The 27,042-nt window shown below is 34.7% G+C and overlaps 1 protein-coding gene across 7 annotated transcripts in view; it reads right to left on the bottom strand.

Annotated features, from left to right (window-relative positions):
* Window positions 1–1,669: 1,669 nt before the first annotated feature.
* The window catches only part of mamo (maternal gene required for meiosis), a 148,276-nt gene continuing 122,903 nt past the window's right edge, over window positions 1,670–27,042 (bottom strand). For 4 of the 7 annotated variants that reach the window (XM_043212896.2, XM_070283128.1, XM_070283129.1 and 1 more), the window contains 4 exons: window positions 7,130–7,296; window positions 5,632–7,060; window positions 3,543–4,009; window positions 1,670–3,490 (listed from right to left, as the gene is read on the bottom strand). In XM_043212896.2, coding sequence (XP_043068831.1) covers window positions 3,217–3,490; window positions 3,543–4,009; window positions 5,632–7,060; window positions 7,130–7,296 — 2,337 coding nt within the window. In that variant the 3' untranslated portion in view covers window positions 1,670–3,216. Of the gene's footprint in view, window positions 3,491–3,542; window positions 4,010–5,631; window positions 7,061–7,129; window positions 7,297–7,781; window positions 7,947–18,651; window positions 20,731–22,182; window positions 23,261–27,042 lie in introns of those variants that run through there. The other 3 variants (XM_070283131.1, XM_070283130.1, XM_043212898.2) reach the window with 3 other exon arrangements.

The raw sequence follows: 27,042 nt of genomic DNA, 5'->3' as shown, positions 1-27,042 counted from the left end.
AACTATAACATTTGCTAAAAGCCCTGATTTTGAAACGGTTCACATACTGACACACAATCGAAGTTGATGTAGAAAATAATGTTTGATTGGTTTGCTTGTCTTTTTCATTAAAACTAATATATATAGATGTAATTTTAGACTTTAGATTTTAGGCAAAAACAAGAAAGGAAAGCTAACTTCGGGCGGAGCCGAAGTTTATATACCCTTGCAGTTAAAACCGGATATATATCGCAAACATCGGATATAGTTGGCCGATCCTTATGGGAATAGGAATATATAATCCAATATTTTACAATACAAAATCTAAAAAAAATCCCAAACTTCTATCTTCAAAAATACGAAAGTTGATATTTCTACCAAGTACCATTTCCGATCGTTCAGTTATATGGCAGCTATAGGATATAGTCGGCCGATCCTAATGAAATTTGGTAGGTCGGATCAACTGACCAAATATATAATCTGTACCAAGTTCCAGCTTTCTATGTTCAAAAACACGAGTTGGGTCAAAGTTGGGTCATTTCCGATCGTTCAGTTATATGGCAGCTATAGGATATAGTCGGCCGATCCTTACGAAATTTGGCATGTCGTATTATTTTGCCAAAAATAGCTCTCATGTCAAATTTGAACTCTCTAACTCTAAAAACACCAAAGTTATACCATTTCCGATCAATCAGTTATATGGCAGCTATAGGATATAGTCGGCCGATCCGGGCCGTTCCGACTTATATACTGCGTGCAAAGGAAAGAAGGCTGTGTGCAAAGTTTCAAGACGATAGCTTTAAAACTGAGAGACTAGTTTGCGTAGAAACAGACAGACGGACAGACAGACGGACAGACAGACGGACAGACGGACAGACGGACAGACGGACAGACGGACATGCTCATATCAACTCAGGAGGTGATCCTGATCAAGAATATATATACTTTATAGGGTCGGAGATGTCTCCTTCACTGCGTTGCACACTTTTGACCAAAATTATAATACCCTCTGCAAGGGTATAAAAAGTATAGTATGTAGTATGTAGTTTGGCGCTCGAAAAGCATAATTCAAACGGTGCATTTTTCTTTCTTTTTTTTGTTAAACTATCACATAACATATATATATTCCTATGCAAATATATATTCGCTACAATTGAACACTTAAGTTTGTTGTTGAGAAAATACAAAATTTTAGGCAGAATTGTGTTTTGTTTTGTTATTTTTTTGCATAAATAAATTACAAAAAAAAAAAAACGAAGAAATATTTGAAAATGGTGGTTCGAACTTCAATGCGCTTCCTCGCTATCTCTCTCTCCCTATCGCCCTGGCTATCTGGCTATCTCTATCTAAGTAACTAACTATTTTCTAGCCTTCTCCGGTTATATTTTTTTTCAGCTTTTAGCTTCTATATAATTATACGCTTGTGACAGATTCCTGTCTAGACTCATTTCGTTACGGGATATTGTTGTGGGTATTATGGTTGTGGATCGGGTCGGGTTGTGGACTTGTGGTCTATGGACTGCATGTGTGGGCTGTATATCGGTGTTATCGTTAATCGGTTTCATCGGGTTTCCTCCGTTTTTTGTTTGTTTTGTTTACTTTCTTTCCGTTTCTTTAATATTTAGTTAAATTATGAGGTACTTGAAACTTTTTGGCACAGTGAAAGTTTTCATTTACTTTACTTCTACCACTTTTTACTTTGATTTGTTCTCATTTTAATGGGCTTTACTGTCCACTTAACATTGTTTGTTTTGTTTTGTTTTTTTTTTTGGTACGGCAATTATTAGACATTTAGTTTAATACAAAAAAATCCCCGTGAATTCTACGTAGTATTTTGTTTTTTTTTTTTACATTTACATTTAAAATTTAATTCGATGTTCTTGGTTCAACGCTTTTGTCACTTTCTCCACTTGATTTCGTCGTGTGTGTGTTTGATGTTTTGGTTTTTTTTTTCATAAAAAAGTCGAAATAAGCATACAAATTCTATTTGAGAAATTAGTTTCTGTTTCTATTTGTGGTTTTGTGGCTTTTTTTATTGTTTAATTGCACATTTCGTTTATCCAGCGGGCGAATTCAAACAAATCCTCTATTGTTTTTCATGTTTTCTCTTGCTTTGCCAGGGTTGCCATCGTTACTTACTATGCTTTCTTGTGGTTTTATGTTTTATGTTTTAAAACTTCAATTGTTTGTTGTTGTTTGTGATCACAGTTAGTTTTGTGTTGTTGTAGTTGCAGTTTGCAGTTTGCAGTTGTAATTGCTATTGTTAATTGTTAATTGTTGCTATGTAAGTTTAGTTTTGATTTGCGTTTGCTTTGCTTTGTATATAAATTAAACTATTGACGGTGGTAGATCCTATTCGTATCTCCTAGCTCTACAAATACCTATAACGCCTATTAACTCATCCATCCTGAACATATGTCTTGTAGATCGGTCAACCGAAGAATAAATAATGCTTGCAGCTAGTACAGTTTTCAAGTGTCCGGTGTCCGGTTTAGTGTGACCATCTACCCCTTTTGTTTTTTGAATTAACTAAAGTTGCGTTTCTAGTTTATTGTTTTGTTTCTTTCCTGTAGGTAGGTAACAGAGTTCGTTCAGTTATTGCATTTTTCATATAGTTCTTTGCTAGTTAGTTTCCTCTCGCTTGTTTTTGTACAAATTGTTGCTAGTTTAGCGTCTATAGATCGGTGTAAAATTATATACATATATACTTTATCTATTGTGTATATAAACGGCAGATATTCTCCTCGTCCTCATCCTTTCGGTAAAAAATACAGACTATCTTGTTTATTGCTATTTCGGTTTTGTGGCTGTTCTCGGTCAGTTTTTCATTCATTTTTTTAAATTATTCATCATCGAATCTGCACTTAATTAGTATAATTTTACAAAAAAAAAAAAAATTCATTTTGTGCTACGATAATTATAATTGTTTAGTCCTTACACACACATAGTTTTTGTTTTTTCTTTTTTTTTTTTATATTTTAAGAGAGTTAGGTGTATATTCTTCTTAAACACTTTAATACCCGTGCTAATTAGTTGCCCGTAATTTAGTTTTTTTTTTCTTCTCTAGCTTGCACCACACAAAAAAAAAAAAATAGTTCCAACTACTGCGATAATTTTTAAAGTTTACATCGAATCTAGAATCGCAGATATCTCATAATTTTAGGTTTTAATAGATTAGTTTTTGATCCTGAAGCCGGTTCCTTATCTGCGTAGGAGCCGCCTCCTACGCGCCTCATCTCAGCGCGGGGCGTTGTGAATGTGGGTGGTGAGGTGCTTCGAGAGGTAGTCCGCCCGGGCGAAGCACTTGCCGCAGGACTCGCAGTGGTATGGCCGCTCCCCGGTGTGGATCCTAAGGTGGCGGGTCAGGTCCGACTTGCCACCGAAGGCCCGGCCGCAAAAGAGGCACACGAACGGCCGTTCGCCGGTGTGCTTGCGGACGTGCAACTTGAGGTTCTCCTTGGAGCGGACGCACTTGCCACAAAAGGGACAGGCGAAACGCGAAGTTGCGGGCCTTAAAAAACGAAAGTTAATTATTTAATCAAAGCATATATTTAAGGACTCACCTCTTGTCGCGCTGCCTTTCGGCGGCATCGACCCGCAAAAAGTTGAGTATTGAGGCCTCCTGCGGATTCAGGCCCAGGAACTGCTCGTTCGGTATCCGCTCGGCGTTGATCAGCGACGTCAGCGAGCTGAGGGAGCTGATGCCGCCTGAGTTTGGTCCCGTGGCGCCACCGCCTCCGCCGCCGGTTGCTCCGCCTCCAGACGTACTTCCTCCGGAGTTGGCAGCGGCTGCGGCCACAACAGCGGCTGCGGCGGCCGCTGAGGAGGACGACGGCCCGGCGCCCGAGGTGGCGGCCAATGGCAGTGCCACGTGCCCCAGATGCGGCGGCAGCTGGCCGGGCTGGCTGTGGTGGTGCGGCTGTTGCTGCCCATGGTGGTGATGGTGGTGGTGGTGTGGGTGTTGGTGTGGATGTTGGTGGTGCTGCTGGTGGGGGTAGGAGGGATCCGTTTCCAAGTGGTGCAGGCGGGCCTAGAGGTTGAAGAATCACAATTAATATGATTTATTTTTAACATTTTATTTTAATATACATATATTGGCTATTTATTTTTAATATTATTACATTAGTACGTATACGTAATATACTATGAAATGTTTTCATCTAAAAAATTATGTATACGCCCCATTGTCTTGTTAGGACAATGTTGTCTTGGTGTCTTGACAACAATGTTAAGACTTAAATAAATTAAAAATATTTCAAAAATACCAATAAATAAATATTCCAAAAAAAAAAGCCAAATATAAATAATCCAATATATAATTACTAGATTTAATAATACATACTCTTTTAAACCCACTTACAAATTAATATTACAGAAAATTTAAAAAAAAAAACCGAATAAACCAAAGTTATGGGCTCAACTTAAGAACTTAAGCAGTGGCGGAAAAAAGCCCAGTGGGAAAAAGTTTTTCAGGGTACATTGAAGGGTATTTTGAAGGGTACAGCCCAAAAAATTTGACAACAAATCTTAAAAATATTTTGTTCCCAGATTTTGATGCAGATTTATGGAGAATCGATCCACAAATCGTTTAAGGTATTCCGTTCAAGAATCGGATGAATATTTCCTAAGATATGGCCTTCGCAGTGGGTCATATGGGGCTCCCCATGCATTCTGCACATTTTGAAGGGGACAGCCCAGAAAATTTGACAAAAAATCTTAAAAATATTTTGTTCCCAGATTTTGATGCAGATTTATGGAGAATCGATCCACAAATCGTTTAAGGTATTCCGTTCAAGAATCGGATGAATATTTCCTAAGATATGGCCTTCGCAGTGGGTCATATGGGGCTCCCCATGCATTCTGCACATTTTGAAGGGGACAGCCCAGAAAATTTGACAAAAAATCTTAAAAATATTTTGTTTCCAGATTTTGATGCAGATTTATGAAAAATCGATCCACAAATCGTTTAAGGTATTCCGTTCAAGAATCGGATGAATATTTCCTAAGATATGGCCTACGCAGTGGGTCATATGGGGCTCCCCATGCATTTTGCACATTTTGAAGGAACAGCCCAGAAAATTTGACAAAAAATCTTAAAAATATTTTGTTTCCAGATTTTGATGCAGATTTGTGGAAAAGAAATCGAAGGTGTAACTTTCAGCACGAGGGGCCCTGAAAGCCTTTCGTCGGGGGGGCCCAGTGGGCAATCGCGCCTTTGCCCACCTGTTAAATCCGCCACTGCCCTTACGGAGGCATTAGTCATTAGTAGTAGTTAAGAGATTAATAGTTAAGTCTCTAAAACTAATTTTAATTCAAGAGACTTTTTAAATTTGTTTTCCATTTTTTTTGGCATGGAGGTACACCCCATATGCCCACAAATATGAGTCTATTTTTTAAAATTTTTAATCCAAACCATTATAGATCAGTTCTCTATTAATCTTGGGCCTCTATTTTGTTGATTTTTTTGAATATCTCTCAAAAAATTATTAGAAGTCATGGTAGGGCTCTTATGACTTCTAGAGGAGGCTCTATCTTTGCCATTATCCTGCCACTATTTCAAAGTCTCTTTAGTGATTTTGTTTTAAAATAAACTTAAACCTTTATTAAAAATAATTCCAGACCCCCAGATGCTAAAAAAAAAAGTCTACTCACCCGCTTGTTTGTACTATGAATGCCATCGGAGCTGCTTATGTTCGGCTCGGTGGCGCTGGTGGAGGCCGAGGCGGAGGAGTTGTTGTCCTGGTAGAGCATCGTGATGCCGGCCGAGTCCACAGTGTTGTCCTGCTCGTGCTCCTCGCTGTCGGCTGTGCCTCGGGACTCGCGGGAGGACTGCTCCCCCGTCTCCGAGTTGGTGGTGGGAATGTTGGTGGTGCCCTCCCTCTTCACGTTCACCCGCAAGTCCTCGCCCTCGTCGGCCAACATCGGCTCCTGCGAGCTGGTGACCACGTCCTGGTCCACCGAAGTGACCGACGACCCGCCCGAGGCGGAGGCGGACACGGAGACGGAAGTGGGAGCAGCCACCGTCAGGGAGCGGCCCAGACCCACGTTGACGCCGACGCCCACACTCTTCTTGCCGTGCAGACGCTCCAGGGCGTGGTTGAGGCGATGCTTCTTGAAGCTCTTGAGGTAGCGGAACTGCATCCCGCAGACGTCGCAGGTGAAGAGCTTGTCGGCCGGCAGCCTGGCTCGGTGGTTCTGCTCCTTGTGCTTGGCGTAGGCGCTCCGGTAGCGGTACGACTGCCCGCACTGCTCGCAGATGAAGGGCTTCTCCTCGCCGGGCCCCACGTGGGGATGTTGCAGAGCGGCGTGCTGCTCCAGCAGCCAAACGTTCGGGAAATGGGCGTTGCACACCACGCAGCGGGTCTCCTCCTCGATGGTTTCCCCAGTGGAACTGCCTCCGCCACCTCCGCCGCCAGAGCTGAAGAGCGAGGAGCAGGTGTCCGAGGGGCTCTTCAGCATCTGGCTGAGGTGCTGGTGGTTCATCAGGGGGGGCGTGGAGGAGCTGGACGAGGAGGAGGTGCCCTTCTCCTTGGCCTCCGCCTGGCCCGAGGCCAACAGAAGCTGGGTGTACTGCCGCAGGCCGGTGGCGTCCACGATGACCGACCCGGCGCCTGTGGCGCCTCCCAGAATGGGGGTTCGTCGCTGGCGCTGCAGCAGCTGCTCCAGGGACTCCTTGTAGAGCTGGGCACTGCGTTCGCTGGGCAGCTCTACGATGGTCACCTCGTCACTGTCAGCGGAGCTCCGCTTGCAGGAGTCCTCGCCAGAATCGTTCGAGAGGCCCGTGGTGGTGGAGCTGGTAGCCATCTGCTGGGGCGACGGCGAGGACTTGGCCACCTTGGACGGCTCGCGCTGATAGAAGGCCGTCGGGGTGGGGTATCTCAGGTTGAACGATCCCGTGGGCTGCTTCCCGGCCGGATTTCCGGCGGATGCGGACGCCGACGAGGACGAGGAGGTGGCTGTGGTGGCGGTGGCCGTGGCGGTCGTGTTGGGCTGTCCCGGCTGAAAGTCCTTGGTCAGCAGGTCGCTCAGGGTGGTGAAGCGGTGGGGAAAGTCCTTTGGCGCTGCCAGCAAGCCGCGGGTCCTGAATTAAAGCATTTGGAGAAGGGAAATGGATTATCCAATAGATTTGGTAGCTTCTTCCGTGACTTACCGGAGGGCCTCTTCGGCCAGCCAGGTCTGGTGGTGGAGAAGGCTGAGTATTCTGGACGGATCGATGTCGAAGAGGCTCAGGCCCAGGGGCGTGAAGGGGAAGGCGAAGGGCGTGGGGCACCTGCTGGCCGCCATGGCGCTCATCGGGGAGCTGAAGTTCCGCAGAAGCTGTCAAGATTCAGAAATAGTTCCATTTAATAATTTTATTTTCAGATTTTCTCAAATTCCTGAAAAGGTGCTTGAATTTCTTGATTAATTTTTCATTTTTTGGGCCAGAGATCGGGACTCGTACAAGTATATCTCTTAATTTTGTTCATAAATGGGTTGCTAAGGTGGCGGGCGGCTAAACCTAGTTTATGGCTTCTGGACTGTGAGAAAATAAATCTATGCTCTAGGTATGGCAGGGTCGCTGGGGGATCTAGGGGGGGATCATAAAAAAAATCCTAGAAAAAAAAAAGGAAAAACACATGCAAGGCAGAACTGAACACGAGGCAAGCCAACACTGACACAAAGATCAACATCTAGGCATATATATCCGGCAGACTCGGCAAACTATACAAAACTCACACACATATATTCAGAAAATGAAAAGTCGACAGAGAAGAAGCGGCTGAAGGAGTGTTGAGAATTATAGAAAGATTGGTAATACTTACGTGGCACAAGTTTCAGAACACTTAGTGGAAACACTGGGGTTACTTAGGGCTAAGCTAGAGCTTACGGTTGTATGAGACTTTGAGATTCCAGAAAATATATTAAAGATCACACAGAGAAAGGTTAAGACTAGTCTTAGCTAAGATGAAAATTTAGATAATATTTAAAGAAATGTAAAAAAAAATATACACATTATTGTTGCCTACTTTTAAGGGCCTACTCTCTTGAGCAAGTAACTTAACCTACAATTATAAATTTCAAGAAGATAACTATATCTTTGCAGTATTTTTCTAAAAAAAATTATTAAAAATAAAAATCTTGTTAAGCAGTTTTGATTGCCTATTTTTCAGTACTTATACCCCATCAATATTTTAAATATATAAAGATATAAATTCAACCATATATTTTTTTGCTAAGATGAAAGTTAAGATATTATTATTAAAAAATTATTAAAAAAGAGAAACCGTTAAAAACCCCTTTGTAAAGAAACATAACAATTAAAACAAACAAATTTTGTTAAATGTTTTCGAAAATATTCGAATTACACTGAAAAAAAAAATGTGCAAATTTTAAACTTGTTTTAATCTAAAATGTAAGCTTAAAGTGATAAAATAAATGTCAAAAAAAAGAATATTCCTTTTTTGTGGCCTACTCTTCAGCACCCCCTTTCAGCACCCCAGCACCCTCCAGAAACCTACAATAACCTACAAATAAAACTCTTCAAAAAAAGATAACTGTTTTTTTTTTCAATATTTTTATTTATATAGAATTTTATTTCATTTTCTTTTCTTCACTTTGTTTTCCGTTTTTCAGCTTTTCCAGCTACTTCTATCATTCTTTTTGTTTCATTCTTTACTCTTCTTGTTCGTTTGTGTGTGTATGCGTGTGTGTGTGTGTGAAAGTGTTAGTGTATGAGTGTTAGTGTGTGTGTGTGTGTGTACAAGTTCTTGAAGTTCTTTTAAAGTTATTTTGTTTTTGCTTTTTTTTTTTGCTCGCTCGACTACTAGAAATGTTTATTAGGCATAGACTATATAGCTAGCTATATATGACTGATCCTTCAGCTGATCCTATAGGTTGTGGCCGTTTTACTTTATTTTTCTCGTTCTCCTTTTACTGTTAGCCTTACTCATTGCTTCTCATTCACTTTCTTGAGTTTTTCTTTTGGATTACAAATCAAATATCTTCTGCTATTGGAGGCCAGACAGTATATATCGCTTGGTTTTTATTTGGAAATTTTTTGTTCTGTTTATTTTTATTTTTATTTTTTTTTTGGTTTTTTGTTTTGTTATAAACTATGATATGCCTTGCTTTGCTTAAATATTTTTCCCATCATTACTTTTTATTGTTTTGTAATAATTTTTTATATAAATTTGTTGTTCATTGGGGTTCTGTGTGTGTGTGGGTGTGTGTGTGACCTTTTGGGAATTTTCTTTTTTTTTTTTTTGATTTCCTAAAATATGTTTGGGTTGACTTTTGCTTCCTCGACTGTGAGTGTAAGTAATTGAATTCCTTTTCCTTCTAAAATATTTTTACTGATTGCTTTCTATTTGTGTGTATTCTTTTTTTTTTAGTTTTTACTTATTTTTGGTGCCTGATAAGCTGTTTATTTTGTATTTTATTCTCGAAATTGTTCATTATTTTCAGCATTGGTTCAACTCAAAAAATGAGTCGACTCGAAATTGAAGTGTCTTTTTCTTGTCAGTGCTTTTGGTTTTCTTTTATAGTTTTCGTTCCGAAACTACGAAAAAAAATATATATAGTTAGCGTATATTTTTAACCTTCCGATTTTTAGTAATAATTGTTTTCTTGGGCATTTTCCATAGATATATAAACATATATGTATATATCTGTTGAGTTCCCGTCAAGCTCTCTCTTGCATATAAAGTACAAAGTACAGTTGTGTACGAACTGGCTCCAGTTCCGGTTCCGGGTGCGCTGTATGAGGGTGAGTGTTGGAAAATGATGCATTTTAAGGAATGTACATGAGAGTGAGATGGTTTTTATAAACTTTTATTTCGCTTTCTTGTTGCTTTCAAAATCTTATCTCGACTGTAATCAATAATAATAATAATAATAGTAATAATAATAATAATAATAATAAAAAAAATAATTGGAAACTAAATTGTATCGATTGGAACTTAAATTGCAGTTTATAGTTCTATATATGCATTTATATATATTTTTGCATAAATTTTAATTTCTTTAGGGTTATATCGCTCAATAAATAATTGGAAAACTTAGTCTACGGATAATGAAAATTGTCTTTTTGTTTTGTGTTTATTCGATAATCCGAAATCAAAGCTAAAACTAAATCGATTCAAGCATATTTCGAAATTTGAAGATTTAGTTCAAGTTAGTTAGTTGCTGCTGCTGCTTCTCTTAGTGGATTCTTGACGGCCGCAGCCTTAAAAATTAATTATTGTATAATTCTTTTTTTTTTCTCATTCTTTTGTGTCAGTGTATTGTATGTGTGTGTGTGTGTGTGTGGTGTTTTACAGTTAGTTAAGTATATATATTTATATAAATTATTTATGTATCTTGTATGTCTATATTGTTAGGAACATATTGACGTAATCATAACGTATTGCAGCTATTTGTTCATTTTTATTTTGTTTTTGTTTTTTTTTTTTGTTTCAGTTATTGGATTTCGGTTTCGGTTTGTTCTGAACATGATGTTTCTATTCTTGTATGTATATGTATATTTTTTCAACCGCCTCTTAATCTGATTATTAACCCTCTCGTTAGGCAGTTCCTTTTTTTGGTGAAAGCCCAAGAGAAAACTCCATTTTCGGATATTGGAATGCAATTCTTTATCTTTTTTTGGAATGTGTCTTGTCTTAGTTCCTTTGCCATATCCTTGAACGAATTCTCTGGGTTTCAATAACTTAGGAGAAAGTATATATTGTATTTAAAAAAAAAACGTGTGTCTATAAACAAACAAAATAATAATTGTATTAAAAAGTATGTAAAATTATTTATTGAATGAGCCTCAAGTAGGGAACTTAAAAAATTTTCTCAACCGTCATTACTAAAACTATTATTTTGCTACCCTTTTTTGTGTTTTGTTTTTCAGCTTTTCTTGGTATTCTTGAATTTTCAATTCAAAAAAACAAATGAATGTTATTTTCTTGCTTATCCTGGTTATCCTGGTGATCGGGAAGGTTAAAAATTGTCTTGTCTTCTTGTGAGAATTTATTAAATATGCTTATGCATTGATTTCTTTTCTTGTTCTTTTTCTGTGAAAATAGTTATTACTTCTGCTTACTAAAAACTAGTTTTAATTTTTTGTTTTTCTTCTTTTTTTGATAAATTGTGTTTTTTTTTCGAGTAAGTGTCCTTCTTTCTTTTCTAACCTCTCCATTTTTTTTGTTTTTTTTTTTTTGGATATGCAAAACTACTTTGTTGTTGTTTCTACTTTGTCGATTTGGTTGTGTGTGTGTGTGTAAGTGTGTTTGTGGCTAAAAATGGTGTGGCCGAAGCCCGCTAATAGTTGTCCTTTTTAGTATTTTCCTTCTGCCTTCATTTTTAGAAACTAGTTTCTTTTTTTCTTTACATGCTTTAAGAATGATCGTATGTTTAGGTGAGTGTGGGTGTGTTTGTCTTGGAGTGTGTGTGTGTGTGTGATACTAATGTATGTATATTTAGTTTTTATATATGTATATATAGATCTCAATGCCTCCCATTGCTCACTAAAAAAATAACTATCAAAAAAACCGCAATTTCCATTTTGACTTCCTTCCTTGGTGTTCTTGTTTTTTTTTCTTCTTTTTTTTGTGTCCTTTTCGCATTTTTATAAAATATTATTTTTAGTATGTATAATGTATATATGTATTGTATATATATATATATTTTTTTTTGGTTTTTCATTTTTATTTTATTTTTATTCTGTTTTTTGTTTTGTTTTTTTATTTTTTTTTTTTTAAGGGGAGTAGGCACTACAGTGTTGTTTTTCTCTCATTTTTTTCTTGCTTTTTCATCTTTTACCTTTCTGACGTTTTCTTTTTGTGTTTTTTTTCCCTTTTTCGAAAAAATTGTTTCAGCTTTTTTCCAGTGTATTTGTTTGTAAGCCTCAGCTAGCTCTGATCTGACAAATGTAAAATAAGCCGGTTGTAAGCTTTACTGCCTAGAAGTCCTCTCTAGAATTAACAAGTATTTTCTCTCAGTGCTTCAGCCTAAATGTTCAGCTTCAATACTAACCTATTTTCTTTCTCTGTATATGTGTGAGTTTCTCTCAGTGTAGGTGTCTTAGTGTGTGTTTGAGCTTATACCGAAAAAAATTGTTTACAACTTTTGAAGCTTTTTTAGGTTTCCAATGTCCTGCTATTAGTTTTTTTTTCTTCCTTTTACTTTATATATAATATATATTTATATATAAGTGTGTAGATATCATATATGTATATATATTTTTGTTTTTGCTTCTAACTTGATTTTAGCGTATCAAAAAACGTGTATGAGTGTGACAGTGTGACCGTGTGGTTGTGTGGAAAGGTATTTTGGGGAGGAAGCTTATGGGGTTCCTTGTCGGGCTGTGTGGATCTTCAAAAATTGGTTCTATATTCCTCGCCTGGGAAATATTATGTACATGTCTTTTGAAGAAAAAATTTACTTTTGCAATGAACTAGTTCTTCTCAGTGAGAATTTTTCAAAGAAATAATTGTTTTGTTTATCACATTCTCAGTTGGAAAAAATGTTTGAAAAGTGTTTCTATTTTTCAATATGAAAAAATGAACTAGTTCACAGAATATCATCAATATTTGTTGTATATTTTTCTGGTTCGTTCATTTTTCTTTCATTTTTTTTCTTTTTTATATCTATGTACAGTATGTCCTCGAATTGTTAGCTTGGCACTCAAACTTATTATGTTTTTTAGTTTTGGGTTCTCATTTTGTCATTAATTAGAGCTTGCTATATTGCTTTTTGTTATTTTGTTTTATTTGTTGTTGTTGTGGCTGTTGTTGTTGCTGTTGTTTTTGTTGATTTATTACGCCGATGAAACCAATTTAGTTTAGTTTATTGCGTTTCACTGTCTCTCTTGCTCAGCTTACAAGTTTCGCTTAACGAACCGAAAAAGGCATATTTTCAAAACGAATGGATTTCTCAAAAAACTCAAAAGTTATACAAACTGGAACAATTATACAAAATTGGAACAAACAAACAATATTTTATATACGTTCGACTACAACACAAATCAGGTTTCTATATTATAATGTATATATATGTATATCTTTGCATATATATGTTTTTGTTGTTGGTTTGTATTTTGTTGTATTTAATTATTATTTTGTAACACTCTGTAAAAAACGTGGAAAACATTTATGAGAGCTGGGTTGTAAATATCAATTGTTTACTTCGTTCCTTTCTTTTTATTTAACAATTGCGGCTATCGTTTGTTATCGGTCTATCGTTCTATCGGTCTATCGGTCTTGGGTACTTAAGTTATTTGTATTGTAGGTGATTATGTAAAATTAATGTAGAAGAAGGCAATTCGTCAACAGGGTACATTTGTGTAGGTTTGTCAGTGTGTGTCTCAATTACTCAATCAATCAATCAATCATTCAATCATATTTAATTGACAGAATATATGCCATAATCCTCTTTTTTTAGGGGTTTGAACTAGTTCCTTTGAACTTGGTTCGTGGTTTGTCTGATCTATTTACAGTTAGTTTCTTTTTGCTGGAACCAACTAGTTCCAGTTGGCTGATTGTTGATGATTTGGATTTCAGTTTCAGTTCACTGCTTTGCTTCGGTTTATTGTCGAGTTCTATTTTGGTAAATGCTTCTATTTTATTTGTATCCTTGTGTTTGTTGTGCTTGGAACTAGTTCGCGCCCAGCTTAAGGTCAGAGATTGTGGCATACTTTTCAGTGCAAATCTGCTTTCAATTAATCAATCACTGTTTGTTTATTTTGTTCTTTAATGTATTTTAAAAAAAGGCATTTACTGTGGCTTGGAGAAAAACTGGTTTTAGGGTTCAAGCTATATATGGTTCGTATATGTACGAGTACGAGTATTGTATAAAAAACCGTTCACTTTCAACTAGAAAAAATACAAACAAATACATACATCTCTCTCATACAAAAAAACGCCTAATCAAGCACCGAGTTAGCTTGATATTTGTAGTTTCCTCATTAATTATTATATTTCAACTATTGTTTGATTGTGTAAAAATCCTATTACCCATTTCACGTCATAGTTTGTTGCTGTTTATTGTTTACTGTTAATTGTTAATTAAAAAAATACGCTTGTTAATTAAAAAATATAAATCGATTGTAAAGTTGTTCTATGTATGTACGTAATGCATTTTGTAAAGCATTTCCTCCGCAGCCATGTTTGTTTTCCATATTTCTAATATATGTTATGTTTCCTTGTTTTCTATTTTTTTTTCTCCATTTTTCAACACTTTTTTGTAAATTAGATTTGTGTTTAAATATTGGTACTATTGTTCTTGTTCTTGTTGTTTGTTCATCTTGTTGTTGTTGTAGTATATAGATATATATATCTAGATATATATTGAGAGATATATGTATATATAAATATTGTTTGTTGCTTGTTTCTGCTGTCTTTTTATTTTGTTAGTTATGTAGTTGTATTGGAAGAATCTGTGTTTACCCTGAGCACTTTTTCTGCTTGAAAACAAAACGTTGTATGTATTGAGAATATTACAAAATTAAAATGATAATTCACAAATCGCGAACAAATAGATCTATGCCAAAAATTAAAACCGAAACGGAAGTTTTCAAAACTTGAAATTTACTTTTTTTTTTCATTTTTGCCGAAACTTGCAATTTTTGTTTATTTTTTTGAGTTTGGAATTTGGGTTCTTTCTTTTTTTTTTGTTTAATTTTGTTTGATAATAACTGTTTTATTTTGGTTGATTCCAATTATAGTTTTTAGTCCTTTTGTGTGCCAAAGCTTGATATCTTAAAGTTTATCGTTGAAATTTCGATTGGAATCGTTTTGGAAACGAACTAAAAAAATTTTTTTTTTCTTTCTGTTTGTAAAAGTATTTGTTAATTGTTTTCTTTTTTTTAAGTTTTTTGTTTTTGGTTTTTTTTTGTTTATTACAGTAAGTTGAGTATGTTAATGTTGCTAGTATATAGATTTTTATATAAATTCGACTTGTATGCAATTCTAGCGTAATGTTTACTTCTTAAATATCCTGCTCCTGCGGCTCCTGCTCTACTGCGTTTGCTGTACAAGTTGAAGCTTGAGGGGGGTGGTGGAGGGGGGGCTGTGTAGTGTCAGTGTGTGTGTGTGTGTGAGTCTCGCTGTATTCATATATAGGTTCATATATAAATATCCTAGTTTTTTTCGCTTTTTTTCCCAAATACCTTGTATATATATAATTTAATATTTTTTGCTTTCGCTTGTTCTTGCTGTCTTGTGTTGTTAATAATATTTTTTCTTTTTTGTTGTTGTTCTTGTATATATAATTTTAAATTCCTGTTTCCTTTAAAATGCATTTTTGCAGTTACGCCTAATGATATTTTTTTCTTAATAATTCTTCCAGTGCCTGAACTCAAGGGTATTTCTTGATTTTTCTTTTCTTTCAGATTTTTGTTTTTAGTATTTTTTTGTTTTTCGAACCTAAAGCGGAAATCGTAAAACCGAAGCTGAATATCTATGTAGATCCTAGGCTGGTATATGCTGCTCTTCTATATGAGATTTTAAGTGCAATTAATCATATATTTTTTTTAAATTTAATCATTTAGCGATTTAGCTTTATTCTTTTGCTTTTATCCTTAATTTGAGTCTAAAATTTCAAAACTAAATTTTGTTTTTTTTTAATTGTATTTTTTTTGTTTTGTTGGGAAACCAAACGAAGCTAAAATAATTTCGAGTCTTTTGTTTCTATTTAGGCCTAAAAGTGTTTCCTCGTAAAATTTCGACTAAAAATTTGTATTAGCATTGATTTGATCCAAAAGTTCTTATTTCTCTCTTTATACACTCGCGAAAAAAACTGGCAACAACTTAAAATATTAAAAAACACAAAAGAAAACGTATAAAAAATAAAAAGTATTTTTAAATAAATGATAAACAAACTGTGTGACTTGTATGGTGTATTTTTGGGGTCAATTGGCAATTTTGTATATTTTGCTATATGCTTTAGTTGTTAATTAGTTAGTTAATTTATTTATTTAATTCGCTGTCAAGGAACTTGTTAGAATTTTCTCGTGTTGCTGCTCGGTTGCTGAATGGCTTGTTGTTGTTGTTATTATAATGGAAATATTAAAAATAAATTGAAACAAATTAACGTTCATGGGGGAACCAAACTAAGGAACTTTTGATCACAACTTAGGCGCTATTCAAATTCAATTCTTACCAACTAAACTTAAAAATAAAAACTTAAAGACTAAATGAGAGATTAAATGAAAAAGTGGGTGGGGGCTGGACACAATGAATTTTCTTGAAATGATATGTGAAAAGTTTCCGGTTTTTGTTCGGGATGAGTTTAATGGTTAAAAAATGAAAATAAAAAAGGCCAAACATTGTTGATTTTTTTTTTATTTGTTTTAATTTCGGTTTTTGTTGTTGGTTTTTTCCATTCACGCTGCTTTGCTTTCTATATTCTTGTTTTGTTTTTCATTTTATTCTGTTTAGGGTTGACAATTTTGAATTTATTTTTTATAATTGACATGTATCGGGGTGCTTCTCTTTTCGCATATAGCTTACAAATTCATTGTGTTTCTTGTTTTGGGGCTGAAAGTACCATATAGTATTATTTAACAAAATAATATGCAAGTGTGTGTGTGTTGCTTTTCTCGTATAATACATACATTACTGAACAGAACAGAAGGGGGTTCGAACTTATCAAAGAAATAAACAAAAAAAAAGTTCTTAAATTTGTTGCCACGTTTTTTTTTTGTTTGTTTGTTTTTAGTTAAATTTGTTGTTTGTTTTTGTTGCTAAAGCTAAATAAATTTCATATAAATTGGTATAATAATATTAACATTTCGCTTAAACATTTAAAACTAAATATATATATATATTTATATATATTTATGTGGGTGTTTATATTAAAAAAAAAAAAATTAATAAGAGACACAGAGCATGAATCATTGTGTGTATAAGTGAGTGTGTGTGTTTTTTGTGTATGAGGGGCTTTTTCAGTGCATTTAATTAATTATTAAGAAAAAAAAAACCTTTTTTTAATATATATCTGTGTGTATATATTTGTTTCGAACCGGGACTCGTGACCGCCGCGAACTAGTTCCACCCTGCCTACGTTGTTCCACCTTCCACTATCCACTCTTTTTACTTTTTACGTTTTCTTCTTCTTGGAATGTATTCGTTTATCTTTCCATTTTCTTTCTTGTTTTGTTTTCTCCATTTTCTGCGCTTTCCGGGCAAAGACTCGAAAAAAATTCAAAATGATTTCTTTTCTTTTCTAATTTTTTCTATGGAAATGCAATTAAAATTATCGAGAAAGCTTTTGTTTTGTTTCCTTGTGTGTGTGTGTGTTTATCTTTATTTTAAATATTTGTTTATTATTAATTGTTTATAATTTTGTTTCTAAAAGGCCGAAAATCACAATTTTGTTTTGCTTTCTCTTATTTATTTATTTTCTTTTATCTCCCACTTGTTCCTAAATGTTAAATTTTGTTATTTGATTAGTTTTATGTTAAGTTTTTAATGCAGATATTTGTTGTGTTTGTTTTTCTTTTTTTTTTCTTTAAAACATCACAATTATTGAATTGATGCCGTTTGCTTCTAACTCGTTACTCGTTACTCGTTACTTTTTTACTCGTTTATTTTTTTATGGTAGTACCCTTCTAAAAATCCTTTTAATACTGCATATGAGAAAAGTAAGCCAACAACAAAAGTGATAAATGGCAACGCGCTAATTATTTTTTATATTTTTTTTTTCAATTATTTACTTTACAAAAATGCAAAGCAAATAACTCGCCTCCCCTTTGGTTTTTTTTCGGTTAAATATCCTTTAATTATTCACTATTCTTGTAATGCTATCACAGCCAAATTGTTTAATCCAAAAGTTTTGTGTTTGTTTCCGTTTTTTTCCCCCATTTTTTGTTTTTTTTCTTTTTTGCCAAAAGGTTGCTTTTGTTTAAAATTTAGAATTTTGAATTTTGTCTAGCGTGCTTTCGTCTTCATTCAGTGTGCGTTGTTTGTTGTTGCTTTTTTTTTGTTATTATTTTATTTTTTTTATTTTATTTTTAATATTTATTTTTAAAGTTTATAGTTTGTAGCTTGCTGTTCCCAATCCGTTGCCAAAAATCGAAACTCAAAAGGTCTTTGCCCCAAAAATCGCAGAAAGAGAAAATGATTTTTGATTTCTCAGAGACGCAGCCACAAAAGTTCATCTTTGTTTGTAGATTTATAGATTTTTTTGTTTTGTTTCGTTTTTTGTTATAATTTTGAGATCGATTTGCATTCATTGTTGTTGCTTTGTTGCTGCCCTCGTCCAATCATCTAATCACCTAATGGAGGCGGTGGCGGTGGCAAGGGTGGAAATATAATTCGGAACTAGTTCCCGCCAGCGAGGGTCGATCGAGTCGGTTTCCAAATAGCCAAAGAGGAGAAATCGTAGCAAATTCATCGGATAACGTTGTGATAACACAAAAGATCTAAAACTTATCTGTATATGTATAATATATATGTTCTTAAAAGGGGGGGGGCTCCTATTTTATTTTCCTTCGTCCAACTTCAAAGCAAAGTAAACTTGGTAAATTGCAAAAAAAAGGGGGGGGGGGGGGGGGGTGTGCGTCTTGTAATTATTTTTTTTTTTAGAATCGAAATGTTGATCCTAAATGTGTTGCAACCTTTTTTTGTTTTTTTTTCGTCTCTACAGCTACCCTTAGTTGGTATTCCTAGTGTGTTGGTGAGTTCTTCCCTCTACTACTCATATACATACATGTATATATATATATAGACTTTTAGTTTTGTTTCTTTTGTTTTTTGGTTTATGTATATAGATTTATATAAATATCGTTAAGATCACAGATACTCTATGTAATTCTGCTGCTGCTTCTCGACTTTTTCTTTGAATTTCCAAAAAGGGTTCTCTGCATCTTCTTCTGGTATATATATAAATATTGTATATAGATATATGTATATGTTACTGTCTAATAAGTTCAGTGTATGAGTGTGAATTGGGTGTGTGTGTGGGTGTCAGAGAGGGGGTGAGCTAGTTTCTTGATGGTTTACTAATTCTTGCTTTCTAAATAGCTTTAATTTTTTTTTTTTATCCAAAGGTGTGTGTGTTTTTTTTATTTCTTGGGATATGTATGTGTTTTCTACTCTCACTTACTCACTTCTAGAGAAAAAAAAAAACTAAAACGACGCACAAAAGTATGCTACAAGTTACAGAGGTGCCTAGAGTTCATGTTCGGAATTGGTGTTTCTTTAAATTTTATTATTTTTTTTGAGAAATTTATTTATTTTTTTTCTTCACCAGTTCACTTTGCTTTTATTTGGCTCTGCTGCTGCTTTTGCTGTGTGTGTGAGTGTGTGGGTGTGGTTGTGTGTGTTGGGGGGGCAGGGCGGGGGGGTTCTGAGGGGATTTATCTTTTAAGCTACTCTTCTTTTAATTTTTTCAACTCTTTATTATCATCGTCAACATTCTACGTTCTCGGATCCTTCGGCTTTCGGCTGCTACTTAAAAAGTTACATCACGTGTTCACTGTTCTTTCATTATGTTTATATATGTTTACCGTTATCTTTAATCGTTATCGTTAATCGCTATCGCTATCGTTAGCATTACTAAATCGTATTCAATAGATCAATTTTTCCACTCTATCATGTATCATGTATCATGTGTGTGTGTATAGTTTAGCAATTTTTTATATTTTTCAATATTTTTATAAATTTCTTTTCAATTTTTTTTTTTGCGCATTTTCGTTCTTGCCTATATATGTCTTACGATCTCTTATATATATACTTTTGAAAAATATATATAGTTGTATATATATATATATATATGTATATTATATATATATATCCTTTTTTTTTATTAGATTCCTGCTACAACTCTCTCTCGGGCTGCAAATGACATTCTTCCCAACGCCCATTTTCTTCCAAAAAAAAAAAAAAGGTCAAGAACCTGGATCTCTCTCTCTCTCGCGCGCGTGCTTACCCTTAACTTAGGCATCCTTCTCTATCCTGTCGGTTTTCGCCTCAATGGTGTCCCCAAGGGACCTATTACTAGAAAAAAAAACAAGTTCGCTTCTTGGTATAAACTTCAACAATTCGACAATATGCTGCTATATAATTATTGTATATATAATGTATATATATTAATATAGATGTTTTTGTTTTTTTTTTTCTGTTGTTTTTGTTTCTGTGTATGGTTATAGCCTGCCTGCTCTTCTATTGTGTGTGTGTGTGTGTATCTGTCTCTTTCCTATTTGCTAGAGTTTCATGTTTTTTTGCGCCCAGTTGGTATTCCTGCGGCGTTTCTGATGCCTCACTTTTACATAATTAATAAAATATATACATATGTATATACAGGGATTTAACGGTATATACATATACGTGTGTTGGTGTGTTTTTATGTTGGTGTAAGTGTCTTGGTGTGTTTTGGTGTGTGTTGGTATAATTGGTCTCCACTTTTTTTTATCATTTTATAATTCTTCTCAAGTCAAAGTTCTTATTGGCTTTGATTAATTGTTGTTGTAGTTGTAGTTGTTGTTGTTGCTGTTGTTTTTGTTGTTGTTGGTGTATTGCAGATAATTGGCATTGCTGCTACTGTTGTTGTTGTTGTTGTTGTTGTTGTTATTGTTGTTATTATTATAATAATAATAGTAGTAATAATAATAATTTAATAACAAACTAAAATCGTTTCACTATTGCGGCATCTCGTCCTTCGTTTCGACCGGGCTGGGTGACAAAAACTTGCGCACATATTTGGGAAAATGCGTTTTCTCGTGCGCCTTGAGTATCGTTGAGCGGGAAAACGTTTTCCCGCACATATTACATCGGAACGGACGTTCGCCTGAAAATCGATTTCCCCGCCACACATAAATTAACAGGGAAATCACGGGAAATATACATTATAGATATAAAATTGGCTTTTTTTTTATAAAATAGTGTTTTTAGTTTTTGTGAAAAATGGTTTGTGAAATGATGATAAATATTTGGGAAAGTGGTTAATGAAAAGTGTTCCCAACCACTACACAACACTAGGCGTATACGTAATATTTTATAAGGACTTGAAAAAAAAAACTTTGTTGAGTAACTTTATATTAAATGGTGATTTTTTTAAATTTTGTATTGCTTCTTTCTTTTTGTACTCTATATATTGCCATTTATTGACTCTAGTACGTGTTTTTTTAACTACTAGGCGTATACTTGATATTTAACCACTAGGCGTATACTTGATATTTAACCACTAGGCGTATACTTCATATTTAACCACTAGGCGTATTATTAATTATTCTTTTTACAATTGATTTTTCGTGTTTTCAATATACAGTTGTTCTCAAAACAATAGGAGTGTATTCGTGCATATTTTAAAAATGTAAGAAAATGCAATGATGGAAAGGTTATATTTTAAAAAAAAAAATTTCTCTTAAGTCATATACAAAACCATATTATAATAATATTTTTTGAGAAAAAAAAATATTTTAAAAAGTAAAGAGTTGCATTTTTGAACAAATGAAAATTTTCATAGGAAAATCTCTATTATTTTTAGAACAGGTGTATATGCAATACCAAAATTATACACATATGTATTAATCTATATTCATAGATGTATGTAGCTGTATGTTTAAGTCCATATGCCTAATTTTGTATGCTTTTAAAATTTAAATTAATAAAAACAATATATATTCAAAATGTTATTAGTCGTATACGCTATATACATATATAGGTACACCTTTAATGGCTTAAATATAAAAATTACGTATACGCCTAGTGTGTAAAAATCACAGGCATATACGCCTAGCGATTTAAGGTTAAGTATACGCCCAGTGAATTATAATATCACCTAAGCTTGCATTTAGATTGTTAGTATTTGTTTTGGTTGTTTATAATTGTGAAAAAATTCAGGAAATACTTGGAAAAGCGTTAACTTATTAACTCTGAGTGTACATTAAAGTACAAGAGCAGGTTCTATAATAAATTTTTCTCAGTATCTCTTTTAAGCTAAAAAAAAATACTGAAATACTAAAAGGATATACACATTTAATAAAACAAAATATCTTTTTTTTGGACAGTCTAGTCTTATTTCAAAAAGAGTTTATTTAGAAATGGATGTTTTTTTTTTTATATTTTATAAAATTTAGCGAACAAAAGCGGTTTAACGGACACACGGACATACAGACTATGCTTTAGTTCCTCCTCGGTTTCAAGACACCCCTTGTATAATGTAGGACATTGAATAGTGGATTATGAATTATGAGTGATTGGTATGAAGTGTCTTGAATCTAAAAACTAATCAACTTACCGGTGTGCACGCGACAATGATCTTTCATGTGGTGGCGCAGCTTAAACGCTTTGCCACAAAACTCACATTTAAATGGTCGATCACCTGTATGTACCGACAAATGCGTGATCAGTGATGTAACATCGGGAAAACTTTTAGCACAGAACTTACACATGACAACACTATTCGGATCACTGGACGCGCCGGCGGCCGAGCCGAGCAGCGACGCCGATTGGGCAGCGGCGGCGGCAGCAGCAGCGGCAGCCGCAGCGGCCGAGGTCGAGGGGGAGGATGATCCCCCGCTACCGCCTCCTCCGCCGCCGCCCGAACAGCCGCCACTGCCACCGCCCCCCGCTGACGCTGAACCACCCGCTGCACCACCACCAGCAGCTCCATTACCAGAGGCATTCCGGCCTCCCGCCCCTCCAGCAGCGCCGCCCCCCACCGATACGGAAGCTCCAGCTCCCGGCACCCCGCCTCCTCCTGCTCCGCCGATGCCCGCTGCACTCTCCAAGCAGCTCGCCGTCAGACTCTGGAAGGTGCAGCTGCTGGCCAGGGAGAGGGCCGCCTCCATGTCGATGCCGAAGGCGGCCGCCGCAGCAGCCACGGCCGCCACCTGCTCCTGGGTGTCCACCTGGTTGCCGGCGGCCGCCGAACTGGCCGCCATGGCCGTTGCGTTCATCTGGAAGGCGAAGGCGGGCGGCAGACCGGCGGCAGCCATGTTCAGGTCGCTGAGGAGGTGCGAGTGGAGCAGGGCGGTGGTGGTGGGCTCCCGGTACTCCAGCGTCTTCAGCGAGTGGGTCAGCAGGTGGCGGGTGAGCTTCGACTGGTTGGGGAAGCCCAGGCCGCAGTACACGCACGGATAGACGGTCATGGGCGGCGGTGTGGGGGGACTGCTGCTGTGCAACGAGGGGGGTTGCTGTTGTTGCTGCTGTTGTTGTTGTTGGACAGACTGTTGTTGGTGCTGCTGCTGCTGTTGGTGTTGCTGCTGTTGTTGTTGTTGTTGCTGGTGGTGCAGCAAGGCGGCGGCAGCGGCGGCGGCCGCGACCGCGGAGCTACTACTGCCCTGTTGTTGTTGGTGGGGCGATTCGGACGTTTCCTGGAACAGACACCAAACAAAAATCCAACATCAACTTCTTTACTACTTTTGGCTTTGCTTTTCTTGCTTTTTTTTTTGGTATTTGGTTTTTGTTTTGGTTTGGTATTATTTTGGTATTTTTTTTTTCTCAATTTCAGTTTCAGTTTTTGCTGGCAATCGATTTTATTTTAATTTTAAATCTCTAACAGTGTCTGTTATTATAACTTTTTGCTTTTCTTCGTTTTCTTTGTCTAGTATTTTTCAGTTTTATTTTTATTTTTAGTATTTTTCTAACAAGAAACCAAAAAAAAATGGTATTTCATAAAAATTACAAAAAAACGTTTGAGAGTGAAAGAAATGGTTAGACAGCCAAAGAAAGAGAAAGACTTATAGTCGGAGCGAATTGGAGAAACAGAGAAAGAGAGACAGAGAATGCGAGAGAGAGAGAGAAAGAAGGGGAGAGAATTACATAGTTGGTATTATTCCAAAAAAAAACTAAATGCAACAAATCAAAGCAAAGTTTCTCTCTTTTCCAAAAATTAAAATTAAAAAATTGCAAATCTAATTAAAAATTTAATTATCAATAAATGAGAGAGAGAGAGAGAGAGAAAGAGAGTGGGAAAGAGAAAGAAAATCAAAAATTAAATGTTTCAAACAAATTACAAAATTTACAATTAACCAGTTGAGTTAAAAAAAAAATAAACAAAAGTAAGGGAAATTATAGAAAGGAATAATTAAATAATAGAATGATTTAAATGTTATTTTATTTTTATTTTTTAGGAAAATAATCTAAAATGCTCTCCACCGGCTCTGCGCCTCTCCCTACTATTACATCTTCTTCTTCTCTTACTCCTTCTGCTTCTTCTCATCCTCCTCCTCAGCGAGCCGAGACTCGGGTTCGAAACCCCTAGTCTGGACTCCTTCGCTTTTTTTTAGTTTAAATATTTTTTTTTTGTTTTTACGATAGTGTCTCAAACCGCTGGATGAATGCCAAAAAAACAAGAGGGGGTTTCAGCATTTGACTTTCGTTGTGTATTTTTCGTTTGTTTTTCATTTGTTTATTGTTTTTTTTTTTTGTTTTTGGTAATTATTCCATTTTTTTTTTTGTATATTTTCAAGAAGTTGAATTTCGATTTTTGTTTGGGCGTTGTTCGAAAAACGTCGCATAATCGTACGTTAAGTATTGATAAAGCTTTTCATTGCTTTCCATTTTGATTTTGGTTTTACATTAAGCTTTTTGTGTTTTTTTTTCTTCGTTTTGTAAAATAGTTTTTTTTTTTTTTTGTTGTGTAAACTTATTGTTAAAAAATTGTTTTGTTTCTGTTGTTTTTTTTTTTTGTTTGATCAAAAGTCTTGATCAAGTTCGGAACGCGGTACGCTTTTCAAAAGTTTTGAAATTTTCGAGTTTAGAATTTTGGTTGAACAGTATTATTATTTTTCGTACTTGAACTGAATAAAAATTTTGTGGGTTTTTTTATTTTTGGGCTTATTGATTTTTTATTCGCTTGGCAACAACAACAATAAAAGGTCGAAAGAATGTTAAAAATTTCAAATAAATTTTAGTTTAAAAATTTTGGAATTTTAAAAGCCAATGAGTGTTGCGCACAAAAATAAAAAATCAACAATTAAATAATCCAGATCTGTACAGAAATATCATCCATAAATGCTTAAACAAAAAGTATAAAATTTTGAATACAACAAAACAATAAAAAAAACGTAAATAATTTTATATTTTTTTTGTTCGTGTTGGTCGGTTGGATTGGAGAAAACAAATTTCAGTAAAAATTTTAATCAAATTTACTGATTTTTAGTTTCATTTTTTTTCGGGGATTGGGGGCCAAATCGTGTTTTTTGTTTTTGAATTTTGAATTTTGTGTGTTGGATTTTGTCTTTTTTTTTTTTTTGGAAAAATATAAAAATATAAACAAACATAATTTAGAAATCAAATCAAAGAAAATAAATAAAATTAGAAAATCTGCGCTTAACTATTTTCAAGAAGTTTTTCCACTTTTGCCTGCATACGCCGCACTTTTCTTTCATGATGGTTATAAAAAATTAACAAAAAAATATAAAAAAAAAACGAAATAAACAAAAGAAGAAAAAAAAACAACAAAAATAATAAAGTACATCGACTCTGAACAAAAATGAGTATAATAAGTACAAGTCACAGGAAATGTTCATTCAGCACAGCCATGTTCAAAAAACGCAGATCAACTTCTTGACAATGTCTTGAATATATATAATATTTGAAATCAAAATAAGTATTAAACAAATCAATCAATATTTTGTTTCACTTATTATATGTGTTTGTCCTTTTTTTTTCAAAATGTCTTTTTCATATATTTTTTTTTCATTTTTTTTTAATGTGTGGCACAACGAAAAACAAAAAAGGTGCAACAAAAGGCAAGTAAGTAAGTAAGTAAGAAAGGGAAACGGGTCGACGGAATCAAGTAATCATAAAAAAAAATCATAAACAAATGAGAAAAAAAGTTATATAATGCCACAAGGAATTCGTTTTTTTCTAGTCTTTTGGTCACTCTGGGAGAGCCAAGAAATCTGCGCATTAAAAACATTTAGTAGTCCTCTCGGGAAAGTGATCGAACTTCCATAATCTTAAGTTTAAGGTGGCACAGTACAGGTATGTAGCTAGGTAAGTAGGTATACATTAACTTATACGTACGTATATGTATGTATATGTGGGTTCTATATATGTATACCTAGGGAAATATAGATCGTCACTCTTATACATATACACAAAATATGCCAAATGGTATATCGGGGATTATCACACAACATTTAGTTCAAAAAATCAATATATATGTATTACTCACTCCCTCACACACACACACTCTAGCAGACACACACACATACAAACAGACATATTAAGGATATATATTGCCTTTCGATCCGCAAATGTTCGGATTTGAATATTTTGTAATTACTTGATTGAATAGAGAGAGAGAGAGCACAACAACGATAAATGATATGAAAGGAACAAAGGCATATATTATGTATACATACGAGTAGATTTTATATAGTAAACACAAAAAATTTAACGACAGAGATAGAAAGATATATAGAGAGAGAGATAGAGAGAGAGACAGACAGAGCGAGTTGGATTATTTGATTAAAAAAGAGTTAGAGTTGGAAAAAGAAGGAAATCAAATGGAAGAAACGAGAGCGAGAAACGAGAACGAGAAACAAGAACGAGTAACGAGAAACGAGTAAGAAAGAAACGAAAACACACAACGTTCGCCAACAACATCGATTTAAAAAGAGAGTGAAAAAGAGACAGACAATCACAGCTTAGAGTATGGTATTACATTATTTTAGCAAAATTATAAAAAAAATGTTTAAAAAATAAATATTAAAAGAAAAACTTGCCAAAATTGAACAAAAAAATAGAACTCAATAAAATTAATTAATTAGAGGAAGAAACAGTAATTTTAGAAATGTTATTCATTTTTTTATGAATTTTTTAATGATTTTTTAATAATGAATAAAATGAATTTTAATTTTTTTTTGAGCTTCTATGAAGTATGAAGTTTATTTAATGTTTTTAATAAAAAAAAATATTAAAAGTGCAATGTTTATGAGACTACATTAAACAAGTGACACATTTAAATATTAAATAAACGCCAGATTAAGTTTGGATTTAAAAAAAACTGGCTAAATGTATTTTTTTAGAGTTTAAAAAATGAAATAAAAAACAGTTCTAAAACAAAATCATACCATACACTTTAAGAAATGATTAAATCATAGAAATTTAAACAAATAAAAAAAATGTATTTATTTTAGAGAGA

Source organism: Drosophila bipectinata, chromosome XR, assembly GCF_030179905.1.
Source record: "Drosophila bipectinata strain 14024-0381.07 chromosome XR, DbipHiC1v2, whole genome shotgun sequence".
NCBI classification, from domain to species: domain Eukaryota; kingdom Metazoa; phylum Arthropoda; class Insecta; order Diptera; family Drosophilidae; genus Drosophila; species Drosophila bipectinata.
Note: the sequence above shows the minus strand (reverse complement) of the source record. Positions and strands in the feature narration are given on the sequence as shown.